The sequence below is a fragment of the Lucilia sericata genome, unplaced genomic scaffold, assembly GCF_015586225.1.
Source record: "Lucilia sericata isolate MDLA Ls3-8-SP2 unplaced genomic scaffold, ASM1558622v1 Contig000093F_arrow, whole genome shotgun sequence".
In the NCBI taxonomy this organism is placed as follows: domain Eukaryota; kingdom Metazoa; phylum Arthropoda; class Insecta; order Diptera; family Calliphoridae; genus Lucilia; species Lucilia sericata.
Genome location: NW_023994125.1, coordinates 513,941 through 529,593, shown reverse-complemented (window position 1 = coordinate 529,593; position 15,653 = coordinate 513,941). Strand labels below are relative to the sequence as shown.

Here is a 15,653-nt window from a genome sequence, read left to right as displayed (position 1 = left end):
ATGTAGGGAAAGGTTCTCTTACAAGCTGGCTTTTAGTATAGTTGATTACCATTGTTATACCCTACACGCCTATAGCGGTGACTAATGTTTATAACACTCAAAAATTATAGTTCTATACGCACCAACATCAAGTATAAATTGCAAATAACTCCATAAAGTTTGACACAAAGGACGAATTTTATTAAACATTTCACTTCTCTCCAATTCAAATTTTTCAAGTAGAAGTGCATGAGTCCCAGTGGCTTTTTAGTCTCCACTATTTTTTTAATTATGACACGAATTTCTATTTCTAATAACATGGCTTTTGAGTGGAACATCAAGGAAAAGAACAGTGGCTTTTGATCCCCTTATAATATCTATTCTATTATGGGCGAAAATATCTTTGCATACAATTTATAAAATCAATAATTTATTTATAGTAAACTTGTGTATCTCTAGACCTAATAGCTTGTCCACAGAAGATGGTTTAAGTGCCCCAGAGGCTCTTGAACCCCTTTAGACTATAATTTTCCATTAATGGATGAAAAAGCATATGCTTCAGTGACTTTTGATTCCATTCTAGTCTCTATTCTTTAGTGGTATTCCTGACAAAAATGGTGGCAATTGTGCCTCAGAGGCGCACGTATTTTAATTCTAAGTTTATCTAATAATAGCGGAGATATTACATTTTTAGAACCGTAAATTTCAAAATGAACCATATTCTGTAAATCACTAAAATATACTTCTGACTAGTGTCAAATCGGTCGGCTATAGCCTATTATATACATTTTAATTTATTTCTATATTCTACAGGGTTTTTAGCCAGGAGTATTTCAAAATAAATGACACTGAATAGTGGCTTATGTTCCCCCTCATACTTTAATAACAATTAAAATATTAATTGAAGATTTAAGTGTCACAATCAATTGAAATTTTAATTGACAATTATAACAATTTATTCCTAATTTCCTCTTGTTTGAAGTCTTACCCTGTTCCTGTATATTGTTTTAGTTTATTCTTTTTTGTAACCAGTATAATCATTTCATCATTGTCATCATCATTGTTGTAGTTACAATTTTTGTATTGTTAGTTTCTATTGCTATAATTCCTGTTAATATTGCTGTTGCTATTATTTTGCCTTTTTGTTTAGCTCTCCTGGCATTTCTTACTTTTACTTTACTGTTTGATAATGACGTTGAACACAACAACATCGTCATCATCATCATCTCTGAACGTCCTGACTTCCTGGCCACCACTTGTTTTCTTCATTTATTTTTTATTTCTATTTTGCTTATTTTTGGCTATTTATTGTTTTTGAGCCATTGTTTGTTTGTCTGACTTTATGATTTCATTTCAGTTTTACTTCCTGCCCTCAGTTTTAGTTAGTTTTTTTTTTTTTTTTTCTTCTGCTACCATTGTCAGTTAACATGTCAACATTTTGGCAAGAATAAAAAAATTATTTAATCTTTTTTCATACATTCTTACAAAAATTCCTTATGAAATCATAGAAATTATAACAGCAAGGATAACTGGTGTGTGTGTGTGTTTTGTGGGCAAATCAACACCAATTAAAGTAAGTAAAAATATTATGAAAAAAACTTACCATGGATAGAAAGTCTTGCACGAACATGTAAGTTAGTGTAAAAACAAGCTAAATTTATAATGATAATAGCAATTTAAGGAGAATCTTCATTTAGATAAATAGGGTATTATGGTATTTAAGTATAAAATATTATCTTAGTTTAAAAAATAAGTATGAAAGGGGTTGAAAATAATTATATTTATACTTTTTTGAAAAAAAGGATATATGGGAAGGTATTGTATTACTTGGCCAAATGCTATGAATTTTGGGTTATAACTGGCTTATAATATTAATCATTCATTCTATTAATTTCAATAGTATTGAATAATTTTATTAAATTTTACCAAAAATTTTCACAATTTTTTCGCTATTGCAAAAAAAAATATATATATGGAAAACTTTTCTTTTGCAAATGTTTTATTTTTAGCTAATGTTTACTAATAATATTTCTTAGTTTAAGCAAAATAATTAAAAGAAATCTTCCCAGAACAATTTTCTTTGTAAATTTTCATTATTATGAAAAAAGGATATATGGACAACTTTTGCAACGCTTGATCAAATGATATGAATTTTGGCTCATAGATTATAGATAATCTTTCTCATTTATTTTTCAAATTTCATTGGAATTGAATAATTTTTATAGATTTTATAAACAATATACTTATTTATTAATCTTTGAAAAAATTTATCACTTAATAAAAAAATTCTAAATAAAATGTTGGAAGTTGCTAAATACATAATCCTTATTACAGAAAAGGATAATAGAAACACTTTAATAAATTTAATAAAAATGTATTAATTGCTATTACGTATACATTACACACTTTAATATACAAACCTTTAGAGAAATCTTTTCATATAAACAACAGAAAAAATCTCTCTCCTTTGCCTTATTAAATCAAAAAAGTATATTCTTCAAAAACCACTTAATGTCAAGACATACTATATTGCATTAAAAACAATACTTATAACACATACATTTTCCAATTGTTTATAAAAAAATTAATTAATTTTTCTTTGTACATATAAAAAACATGTAGTTTTTAATAAGATGACAATTTATTTTCGCTTTATTTTATATCGGAAAACAGCTACCAAAAAAGAAAATTCATTTTATTTATTGCAATAAACAACAATTAAATAAAATTTGCCATGATTATCCTTTTTTCGTTTTCTTCTCTTTATAAACAATACAACAGCAATACTTTTCTTAATTATATTCTTTTTTATAATTAATTTCGATTGTATTTTTTATCTTTTTAGCAACTACCAACAGATCCAACATCTTGGCTATGCCGGTCATGAAATTGCCACCGAAAGTATTTCACAACAACAGGGTCTTCAGGATAAGGGTTACGAGGAATGGGTTGGTGAAATGATTGGTATGCGTGAAATTTTACGTCATTTCGCCAATGTTTCTGTTAATGATGTTGTTGGTATGCGTGCACCATTTTTGAAACCTGGCCGTAATACACAATACAAGGTGAGTGTGTGTGTGTGTAGAATGTTCATTATTCTTTTTGCACTTTGCAGTGTTATTATGGCGTATGTATAAATCAAATAAATAACTAAAAAAATTGTGGATATTTCTACCAACATTTTCATATAGAATTGAATGCACTTTTTGCCTTTATTTTTTGACTTTATCCAAAAAAATGTTTAAATGTATCATTGTGGTAAAAGTGTCAATTGGTTGTTTTTCTGTTTTTGTGTGAACAAGCTCTCAAACATGGTGATATATTGTTTAAAACTCATCATGTAAATTTTGAATATTTAACCCAGCAAACATAAAAATGCACAATAGTGCCGTCTACAGCCTGCTGTAGTCTACAGTCTGGATTATATACAGTTTTATATATAGTCAGCACTAAATTCTCGTCCTTAGACTAATAGACTATATAGACTATAGTCTGGGTTATAATCTGGACTACAGTTTGCACTAAAGTCTCCGCTATAATCTGGACTTTAGTTTGCACGATAAACTCATCTACAGTCTGGACCATAATCTTGCCTACAGTCTGCAACATAATCTTATATATAGTCTAGTCTATAGTCTGCATTAAAGCATTATCTGAACTCTAGACTACTGCATTTTCTATGTTGTCGTCTATAGTTTGGATTATAGTATAGTCTGCAATAAAGTACGATAAAATCGCCTACATTCTGGACCTACAGTCGCCTATAGTCATGTCTTCAGTATGGACTATATCCTTGTCTACAGTTTCGTTTATATGTGGACTACAATCTTGTTTAGAGTCTGAACTATAATCGTGTCTGTAGTGTGGACTAGCCAATGGCTGTACTATATTCTCGTCTATTATCTGGAATACAATCTTGTCCAGGGTCTAGACTATAGTCAATGGTCAGGATTATACTCTGGACTACAGTCTTGTCTATTATCTGAACTACAATCTGTTCCAGAGTATGGATTATAGTCTTGTCTATGGTCTGGACTATACTCTGGACTACAGTCTCGTCTATTTGTAGCCATAATTATATTCTCCTCTATAATCTAAACTATAGTATCGTCCGTAGTCTGGTACATGGTATCATCTACAGTCTAAACTATAGTATCGTCCGTAGTCTGGTATAAGGTATACAGTTTTACCTTATTAAAAAAGTAAAACCATTTCAGAAGCCTTTGATTGAACTAAAAAAAAAATTTCACAATGAATCAGATCTAGATTAAGATGTAATATTCTATCTACTGAGAAATATATCGAAGCACCTCTTAATCCAAAATCAATAGCGAAATCATTAATTCACAAATGATATTGGGTAATCATGTGAATTTATGTGTTTAATTATAGTTGTTTTATAATCCATATTACGTATGTCATCGTATTATATATGACGGAGAGGAACAATCTCTTGTTTATAGAGATTTACAAACATTCGACACTTCTTTAAAGATTGGAACAATTCTGAGGATAGCTTTATGGATTTAGAAAAATAAAGTGAACAGATTAAGATTTGAACTTATTGAATCTTTAGATTAATGTGATTAATAATCACTTACTAAACCAATTACAAATAAGTTGATATATATTCAATGTAAAGACATGCGTAAATAAGTAATGCAAACACAAAACTGTAGAATCGAAATTTCGGTAAAAAGGATATCAACTGATTTCCCTACCCAGTTTACCCAGATACCCTCACATTTTAAAACCCACATATACAAACAATTTACTTCAGCATTTATTATGATGGTATGTTTTTGTCAGTAACACAATTCCATATTGTAAGCAAATATATATACATACATATCTGATGTGTGTGTGTTACAATGGATACATTGTATACAAAAAATTAATGTATGCATGTAGCATGTACTTACTTAGAGATAGTTACATACCTACATATACAATTTTCATGTTCAGTAATGTATTGTTGCCCTTATGTCATTCAAAAATCTAACTTAATTATCATTACAGATATTTATGTAGATAGATAGAAAGAAAGAATAGATAACACATAAGTAATCAAGTTATTTAAAAAACTCTTCTTTTGTAAATCTCTGTATATTGCTTTCATAGTACTTTTTTGACATTAACCAATTATTACATGCATTCATTGTAAACCTATAAAGTGATGATGATTTAAATGTAAAATTTAAGCAAATAATACTGAATAATACAACAATAAGTTTACTTAGAATGTAAAGTAATTTTTGTGAAATAGAAATTTCGTTATTAAAATGCAAGTTGTCAATTATTATTTATCAATGTGTAATTGGGTTATAGAAAAATATTTGTTTAAAAAATTTTGAACTTACATTGCAGCAATTTAAACCAGTAAAGAATAAAAATTTTTTGTTGCTTGTTGCAAAAAGAAAAATAAAAGCATTATTGTTATATCATATTGACCTTAAACATACACATAGAGAAAAAATAGGATATCAATAATCCCGTTGATTGCAGGATAAAAATGGGTCAATTGAATTTTTTTTAATAACATACTTATAAATCCATCTTTATCAATAGCTTTCATAAAGACATTCAAAACTTTTAAATTATTTTTTAATTTCAAATTAATTTTCTTAAATTTCTCTTCATACTCAATTTGATTTAATATACTATTATGTGTTTAAAAACCAGTAATCGATTTTAAATATGAAGCAGATCAGATTTTTTATACTAGCGTATTTAATGTACATTTGTATTTAATTAATGTGTTTAATGAAGAATGTTTTCACCTTTTTTATGCGAAAAAACACTATAACCAATGACAGGCGTGTCTAGGCAGAAGATCAGACAAAGAATATATTTATTTGAAAAAATCATTGTTCTATTTTAAATATTCCAAAACAAATGTACTTAGAAAATTGATATTTCTGGTCTGGACTATAGATGAGTCTATAGACTGGACCATAGATCAGTCTATAGTCTGGACTATAGATCAGTCTGGACTATAGATCAGTCTGGACTATAGATCAGTCTAGACTATAGATCAGTCTGGACTATAGATCAGTCTATAGTCTGGACTACAGATAAGTCTATAGTCTGGACTATAGATTATTCTATAGTCTGGACTGTAGATCAATCTATAGTCTGGACTGTAGATCAGTCTATAGTCTGGACTATAGATCAGTCTATAGTCTGGACTATAGATCAGATTATAGTCTGGACTATAGATCAGTCTATAGTCTGGAATATAGATCAATCTCCATTCTGGATACCACATCTGTCTATAGTGTGTAATATTGATCACACTATAGCCAGAACTATAGATAAATCTATAGTCTAAAGTCATCATTCTACATTTTAGACTACAGATCAGTCTTTGTTCTGATCTATAGACAAGCCTTTATGTCTGAAAGTCTTTAAGTCTGATTTATAGATCAGTCTATAGTTTGGACTATAGATTAACCTATAGTCTGGGTTTTCGATCAGTCTATAGTCTGGACTTTGGATCAGTATATAGTCTTAACTATAAGATAGTTTATAATCTGGATGGATTAGTCAATACTCTGAACTATGGATCAGTATAATCTGGACTATAAATCAATATATAGTCTGAACTTTAGATCAGTGCTGGATTATAGATCAGATCATAGTCTGGTCTATAATCTGAACTATGGGAAAGTCTATATTTCACACTAAAATCTATAGTCTAGATTACACTATGGTATAGACTGAATCAGTCTATAGCTTGGCCTATAGACTGCACTAAACTGAGAACTGATTCCTTAAAACTCTGCAATTCATTCACCCATTTCATTGTCATACATTGGTCACACGTTCAACAAAAACAACCTGTACTGTCATGGCAGTAGGTAACACTTTCATCGATAATTAAAAATACATTAAATGACGCAAGGAGGAAATTATAACAAGGAGAGAATAATGTAAAAATAGTATGCGTAAATAAGAATAAATATTTTTAATTTTATGGAGAAATAAAGAACAGAAAAAATGACACGAGTAAAATGTTTGCAAAATGAACATTTGCCCTGTAAATAACAACATTTGGGAAACGATTATGAAGGAAAAATAGAACAAATTTTAACTGGCTGATATTCATTATATATAACATTTAATTGACTACACTAAAACTTCCTGTTAGACAACATATAGAAAATTGTGTTTTTCTATTGTGTGTTGAGCTTCCAAGATTCCACTGTTAGAGGGTTTCTTTTTTTAACCCACTGTCCTGTTTCATATAAAATTGTATATGAACATTACGTTATATTTTCACCTGATTAACATCATCATTATTGTCGCCAGTTGCAGGCAAAGGAGCCATACATGTCGAGTCAATATCAATATGTAGGAGTGTGTGTTTTTTGTGTCTGTATGCATTTAAGTTAATAAACAAAGAAATTAAAATCAACAACAAACTTTGGACGTTGTTTAAACATAAACACAAGTGTATTTGTTAACAGCAAATACAAAATATGCAGTTGAAGTCAAAAGTTCAATAATTATAATTAAGTTGAAAATTGAAATATTTAAGGGCTTCTATAAAACTTACGAAAATTAGTTCAGAAAAGTTAAAAAAAAGTTTTTTTTTACCAAAAAAAAGCGAAATTGTTTCATAATTATTAAGAAGATCTATATAATTATAAAAAAAATATTTGTAAAAGAAAATGTTGAATTTTTTCTCTAAAGCTTTTAAAAAGTTTCGAAAGAAAGATTCGAAAGCTTTAAAACATTTAAAGCATCTTTATATTCCATTAAAGTTTTTCGGGTTAGAGATCTTACACCGCATACAAAAGTTTCTCTAAAACCTTTAGTAGTTTTTTAAAGTTTTCAAAGTCTAAAGCTTTTAAGGTCTTAAAAAGCTTTTAAACTCTAAAGCTTTTAAAGCCTAAAAAACTTGTTTTTATACTTTTTTTTAGAAATTTATTAAAATTTCATTTTATTCTTGTATTTCAGGTTTTGGAAGATTTCGGTTACATTTATGACAGTTCCATCACTGTGCCCCCAGTACCTGTACCCGTCTGGCCCTATACTTTGGACTACAAAATCTCTCACGAATGCAAGAGTGGTACCTGTCCCTCAAAAACTTTCCCCGGTGTTTGGGAAGTACCCCTTAACACTCACTACGTAGAAGGTTTCGAAGGTGGTCACTGCCCCTACTTGGATCAATGTGTCTTGCACAACTTGGATGAAAATGAAGTATTCGAATGGTTGCAAGAAGATTTCTCACGTTACTATGAACAAAATAAGGCTCCCTACATGATGCCATTCCATACAAATTGGTTCCAAACGAAACCCTTGGAAAATGGTTTACACAAATTCTTGGATTGGGCTTTAGAACTGTAAGTATCTTTTAATGACGAAAATAATTCAACATAATACTCAATTTTGATTAAAAAATATATACATATAACATTTTACAAACTCTTGTTTGGTAAACAAAACCCTAGCTAAATTGTGTAAATAACTGACCAGTTTAATTTTACTTGAAAAAGTAAAAAAAAAAAACAAGATGAAAATATACTACATCCTATGTAAACTCCAACTCGCACGTTTTAATGAGAAAAGTTTAATTTTTTTAAATAAAAATAAAAAACTGAAAACTTACCAATTCGCAGGAAAAAAGCGAAATAAAATGAAATGAAACCACCACCTGCAAGTAGAGAAGAAAAAATATAAAAAATCATGTAGTTAAATATTGTAAGGATGTCTATATAAGAAATTGGAAAAACCAGGAGGGGGAGTGATACGAAAATTGTACATATAGCTTATAACGGATATAGCGACCAAAAGCCGCCATGTTAAAATGGTGTTTGCCAAGCAAACTTCCGTAATAAAGTTATGCTCAGATAATATCGCCTTTTTTTCCTATACGAATTCTCATTTTCTCCTGCTTTTACTTTATCATCGTCATCATCATCATCCTTATTCTCATCATCACCATCGTCATCATCTTACCAACAAAATTGGTTGAGGTAATGAATGGTTTACTCGTAACAAAAAAAAAGTTTAAATGAAATGAGAATGAGCGGTAGAGGAGTAGAAAAAAAAGTGTTGAAAAAATAATCTCATTTTTTAAATAACAAAAAAAAAATTAAATAAAAAACTGAAAAATGTTTTGTATATGAGATTTAAAACAATTGTATTATGGACATCACTGTTGCCAACTTTTTTCCCAAAAATATCGCTAAAGTCGACTGAAAAATAGCTAGAAAATAGCTAAATTCAAGACATTTTGAAAAATTTAGCGATAAATCGTCAAAATAATATTTATTATATGATTCTGAAAACAAATAGCAAAATTTTTCAGATTTTTTATATTATTCTAAAAAGTCAGCGATTTATCGCTAAAATCTATATACATACGTAGGAATGGGATAGTGATACAAACACATCTTATAACAAACACATAAGATAATCTTTTTTTATGTTAAATATTTTCACTTTGGGTTAGGAAAAATGTCAAGTTGAGGTTAATTTCGATATGCGACCCTATACAGATTGCTTTAGAAATGTTGTAAAGATAAATTGAATTTCGAAATGCTGGCCTTTATGGATCGATCCTTTATTTTCAGCATAAGAGTATTATTTATTTTTCCATTACAATACAATTACAAATTATATTCTTACCTAATTTACCGAGCAGGGTGACGATAACCATACGACCGTTGTAGTGTAGCAGACCAGGATCTCTGCTGGGAATCGAACCCACAACCCTCAGACGAACAGGCTAGCACACTACCAACAGCCTACCGGGGCACCCAAGATTATTATTATACACTCCTTTTGTGGGAAGTTTATCTGCAATATCGATATGCGGCCCTATACGCCTTAGAAATGTTGTAAATTTTTAGGACTTTATGGATCGATCCTTTCGTCACTTATTTCCAATGTTCACTAATTTTTAGAATTATGGTAAATTTTATTATCATATCACTCATTTACTAAAAGACTAGAATAATTAAATATTCGTTTTTTGAGTACAACAAAATATACCCCTTTTAAAATTTTTCGTATAACTTTACCTGTACGCACAAATATTTGCTCCTAATTATGTTCTTCAGAACATTCAAAATAAGTATAATACACACAGCTAAAACTCAAATAATTTACATTGAATGCATATTTTTATACTTATACATACATATATGTAAATCGTCATTCGTAGCAACTTTTAAGCGATATTATCAACATATAAATGAATAAAAAATGCCTTAAAATCTAAAGAAAAATCGCTAGATTTCCCGCTAATAGCTAAATCATATTTTCCCCCGCAAAATGGGATTAAAAATCGCTAGATTTGACGAGAAAATAGCTAAATTGGCAACAGTGATGGACATGGAAGAAAATTAACTATGTTTTTTTTTACTCATTTGTTTAATCACTATAAGGGTGATGAATGCCATATACAAGATGTCGTTTCAAAGCTTTTGCTAATAATTGAGCATGTATAATAAGTGCTTTTTATTAGAAAAACGAATTCTTATTTAACTAAAAGACGATAGAAAAAATGAATATGCTCCTAAAGCTTTTTTAAAAGAAATCTTTTAAGACTATTTCTAAAAGCTTTTGTAACCTTTTGGTATAAAAGCTCCTGTAAGTTTTACGTGTGAAAGCTTTGGAAGCATTTTATAAAAGCTTTTGTAACCTTTATACAAGATGTCGTTTCAAAGCTTTTGCTAATAATTGAGTATGTATAATAAGTGCTTTTTATTAGAAAAACGAATTCTTATTTAACTAAAAGACGATAGAAAAAATTAATATGCTCCTAAAGCTTTTTTAAACGAAATCTTTTAAGACTATTTCTAAAAGCTTTTGTAACCTTTTGGTATAAAAGCTCCTGTAAGTTTTACGTGTGAAAGCTTTGGAAGCATTTTATAAAAGCTTTTGTAACCTTTTGCTATAAAAGCTTCTGTAAGTTTTGCATGTGAAAACTTTTGTAAAAAAGCTATCAGAAATATAAAATAACAAAAATCATTATTTAAAATTTAAAATAATTTGTATCTTTTGAAGCTTTTAATGTAGCTATAAAAATTTTCCATTAAGCTTCTAAAAGCTTTATTAAAAAGTTTTTTCCGATTGATATCTTTAAATTAGCAATACTTCCCCGTTTTGCAAATATTTCAAATAATTTTACCTTTACTGTTCTTTTTTTTCCTTTCAAATGACAGCTTGACTATATAGAAAATTAACAATATTTTTTTAAAACTCTTAAAAAAACATTCTCTCGGACACTGTTTTGCTGTATATGTTTTCATTTCAATTTTGGATTTTCTCCTGCCAAACTCTACTCTAGACAGTGTAATTCTTAATGAAATGAAAATATCAGTAACAATAGTTGAAAACTTTATAATTTGCTGTTAAAATTGGGAGGGCAAACAAAACAAGAAAACTTTGGATATGGGGTGACAATGAAATGATGAGACAGCAAGTAAATAAATTAAATCTGGAATATTTTAATGTTAATTTTTTAACATGATGTTTTTGACTAATTGAAAAAAGTCAAAAGATTAAACAAATTAAATCTTTGTTAAAACAAATACTAAAAGCTATAATAAGAGTATGAAATGTTAATGAAACTAATTTTATAATCATGCAACAAAACAACTTATTGTGTTTTCATGTTTTAACATTTGTCGGGTAGAAAAATTTAAAAGTTCATTTTAATTTTTTTTTGTTTTTGACGTTTTTTTGTCCTTTAAGTTGTGGAAGTTAAAAATTTAACTTTTTATTTAGTTTTTCTATTTTTTAATAAAAAACAAGTATTTAATTTGTTTATTTTGGGTTGTAATGTACATAATCAGGGAACTACATAAAGAGACAAATTTTCAGGACACTTTTTGTTTTTGACATTTACTTTATTTCAATACCTAAAACTATTTTAAAAAAGCTTTAAAAGCTTTTCAAATTCATATGTATGTAACGCAATTGTGGATTTTCAGAATTTTTGTAAGCTTTTAACAGAAACGCTATTAGTTTTTTAACAACATTTTTGTAAGCTTTTAGTAGAAAAACTTTTAGTAGAAAAGCTTTTGAATGATTTTTATAGTAAAACTTTTGTAATGTTTTAATGGAAGAGCTTTAATATTTACGTAGACAGGATTGTATTTATGTAGACAAGATTTTAAAAGCTTTAGAAGCTTTTTATAGTAATTGTACATATATAAGGTTATTCTAGAAAAGCTTTATAAGCATTCAATAGAAATGCTATATACAATTGTTATAGACAAGTCTTTTTTAAGCTTTTTATAGAAAAGCTCTATAAAAGCTTTTGATAGAAGAGCTCTATAAAAGCTTTTTATAGAAAAGCTCTATAAAAGCTTTTTATAGAAAAGCTCTATAAAAGCTTTTTATAGAAAAGCTATATAAAAGCTTTTTATAGAAAAGCTATATAAAAGCTTTTTATAGAAAGTATTTATATAAGCTTTTTATTGGAAAGCTTTACAAGCTTTTTTATAGAAAAGCTTTGCGATATATTTACACAAAGGCTTTATAATCATTTTTGAAAAAGCTTCATAATTATTATATAAAAAGCTGTACGATCTCTTTATGGAAACATTTAAAGGCTTTTTATAGATAGCTTCTAGAGCTTTATACAGATAAACTTTCAAAGCTTTACATAGAAAATCATTCTAAGCTTCTTACGAAATATCTTTAAATTTACATATATATACACAAAAGCTTTATAATAATTTTTAAAAAAAGCTTCATAATTTTTTTATAAAAAGATGTACGATCTTTTTATGGAAACATTTGAAGGCTTTTTATAGATAGTTTGTAGAGCTTTATATAAATAAACTTTCAAAGCTTTACATAGAAAATCATTCTAAGCTTTTTACGAAATATCTTTAAAACTTTAAAAATGTAGGAGTTTTGTGGGGAAAAATATATACATACAACAGGCGAGGAGCCACAGGGGGAAAAAGGGAAATTTAAGCCGCCTCCTCCAAAACCGAAAATTTTTCATACAAAATGTAAAAATGGGGAAAAAGAAAATAAGTAAAAAAACTAAATATATAATCCTTCCAGCTTCCAGCATACTGCTCCCAATGGAGCTTTGAATGTTAAACAGATTTCATTCAAATTAAACTAATTTAATGCAATTTTCACATTAAAAGGAAACCTCCAAACTATACACAAACTACAAACTAATATAAAGTAATTTTTAAGGTAAATTCATCTGTGTCAATCGCATTAAAAGCCAAACCAATAGCGCTGTACTCCACAATATCCTCTAACATATAGCCACTAAGGAGGAAACCAAAAAATAATCGAATGCTTGAATAAATTTATATTATATTACTTAAAGTCTCCTTTTTATATCCTTGATGCTTTTGTTTTTCTTCCTTTTTTCTATATTGATTGTAATTTCTTTGGCTTTTTTCTTCTCCTAAGACAACAAATAAGAATTTGAATAACTAAAACGCAGTCATCAGTCTTTCAATTGTCATAGAATCTAAAGAGCAAAAAAAGAATAAGGGAAAATAGAAGTTATACAAAGAAGTGGAAGTTGGACGAAGTATTAGCGTTTTAAGTAGTTTCTATATGAAGAATAGAAAACAAAGTTCAATTTTTCGTTGGAATTTTTAATTAGTGCAGAAAAACATATAGAAAAAAATGTTAAAGAAAACTTTTGGACATACTCGTACAAGTTGGAAGTAAAAACAAAAGACAGATCCTTTGCCATCGCCATTGTTCCGGGGCAAACATTATTGACAGCTGTAGTAGAGGAAATTAAATGTAAAACAAATCCTTTCAGAGGTAACACAAAGCAAAGTAATGCAAAAAATAAGGAAATAAAACTTGGAAAGAGTTAGAGTGGAAAAAGACCAACAAGCTATGGAAAGGAAGAATAACCAAACAACTTTTTCTAAACATTTAAATTAAAACCTAATTTAGCAAATTATTTAATTTTAATAGCAATTTAACTAATTTTTTAATTTTTTTTTTTTCTTTTACTAACTCTTTACAGTCCCGACGTTTATGTCTTGACCGTCACTCAAATGTTGCAATACATGACCGATCCCAAGGAATTGCGTGAAGTCAACACCATTGAATCCTGGAAGTGTGACAAGAGTGTAGCTGTTGCCCCTAAACCCTGCAACATTTGGAATACCTGTGCTTTGTCCTTCAAAATTCCCGAACAAAATATTACCGATACCCGTTACATGGAGACATGTCGCGAATGTCCCAATGTTTATCCTTGGTTGGGTGATGCTGCTGGTACTGGCATTCAAGGACGTGACAGTTATATCTTCTCAGGACCCGTACAAGAAGCCGATGGTGAAAGTGTCGATGAAAACTAAACATACACACTCGCACAGACTTTTCTTGTAAATGTAAACAAGTAGAAGATTTATATCCAATGAGGCATATATTTATTTGCTGCAACACAAAAAAAAATGTGCCAGGATTATATTTTTTTGTTAAACTATTTTTTTGTTTTATTATTTGCAATACTGTCTTTCTACTGTTTTATTTTTTTTTTTTTTTTGTTTACCTAAAAGTTTTAATTTTAATTTTTGTTTAAACATTTTTTTAGTTTTGTGTCAATTTTTAATTTCTTGTGAAAAAGATGTAAACTAGTTTTTAAGCAAAGTAAAGAAATGAAACTTAAAGTGTAAAAGTTAAACAAAAAATTCCGTGTCAACTTTGTTAGTAAATAAGTTATCAATAAATTTTACTTTTTTATATAAAACACAAAGGAGTTTTGTTATTTTTTTTCTGCCTTCATTATTACACCTTTGGTGTAACAGCTGGTATCGACCTTCTCTCATCGTGGCTGCTGAAAATAATAATTTTCTTTCAACTGTTTATTAACCCCAATGATTATAATAAGAAGATGAAGCCGCAAACAAATATTTGCATAAAAAATGTGTGTTTTTTCTTCATTATTTTCTTTTAAGACTAAATTCATGCCTTCGAGACAACTGAGCGATTTTTTGTTCCGAACACACAGACTTTAGATAAAGAACACACAATGAAAAACCACAAATAAAAGAATATAAAGTGTCAGCGTATTTTTAATTTGAAAATATTTTAAAACAGAGTTGGAAATGAATGGAATTTTATATAAAAATAGAATTTATGAAAAATATTCTTTCTTTAAAAAATAACTTATCGAAAATGTTCTATAGAAAGAAAATTTATCGAAAATGTTCTATTGAAAGAAAATTTATCGAAAATATTCTATAGAAAGAAAATTTATCGAAAATGTTCAAAAAAAAATTTGTCGAAAATGTTCTATAAAAAAAATTTTATCGAAAATTTTCTATAAAAAGAAAATTTTAGGAAAATGCTCCATAAAATGAAAATTTTATGAAAAATGTTCTATAAAAAGAAATTTTTATGAAAAATTATCTATAAAAAGAAAATTTTATGAAAAATTATCTATAAAAAGAAAATTTCATGAAAAATTTTCTATAAAAAGAAAATTTCATGAAAAATTTTCTATAAAAAGAAAATTTCATGAAAAATTTTCTATAAAAAGAAAATTTTATGAAAAATTTTCTATAAAAAGAAAATTTTATGAAAAGTTTATTATAAAAGAAAAATTTACGAAAAATTTTCTATATAAATAAAATGTATCGTAAAGTTTCTATAAAAAAATTTATCGAAAAGTTTCTATAAAAAGAAAATTTATCGAAAATTTTCTATAAAAAAAAATT

At 28.0% G+C, this 15,653-nt stretch overlaps 1 protein-coding gene across 1 annotated transcript in view; it reads left to right on the top strand.

Moving 5' to 3' along the window:
* The window catches only part of LOC119599851 (chitin deacetylase 1), an 81,475-nt gene extending 66,790 nt beyond the window's left edge, over positions 1–14,685 (top strand). The window contains exons 6-8 of the mRNA XM_037949761.1: positions 2,825–3,044; positions 7,942–8,327; positions 13,958–14,685. Coding sequence (XP_037805689.1) covers positions 2,825–3,044; positions 7,942–8,327; positions 13,958–14,291 — 940 coding nt within the window. The 3' untranslated portion in view covers positions 14,292–14,685. The remainder of the gene's footprint in view (positions 1–2,824; positions 3,045–7,941; positions 8,328–13,957) is intronic.
* Positions 14,686–15,653: the final 968 nt, after the last annotated feature.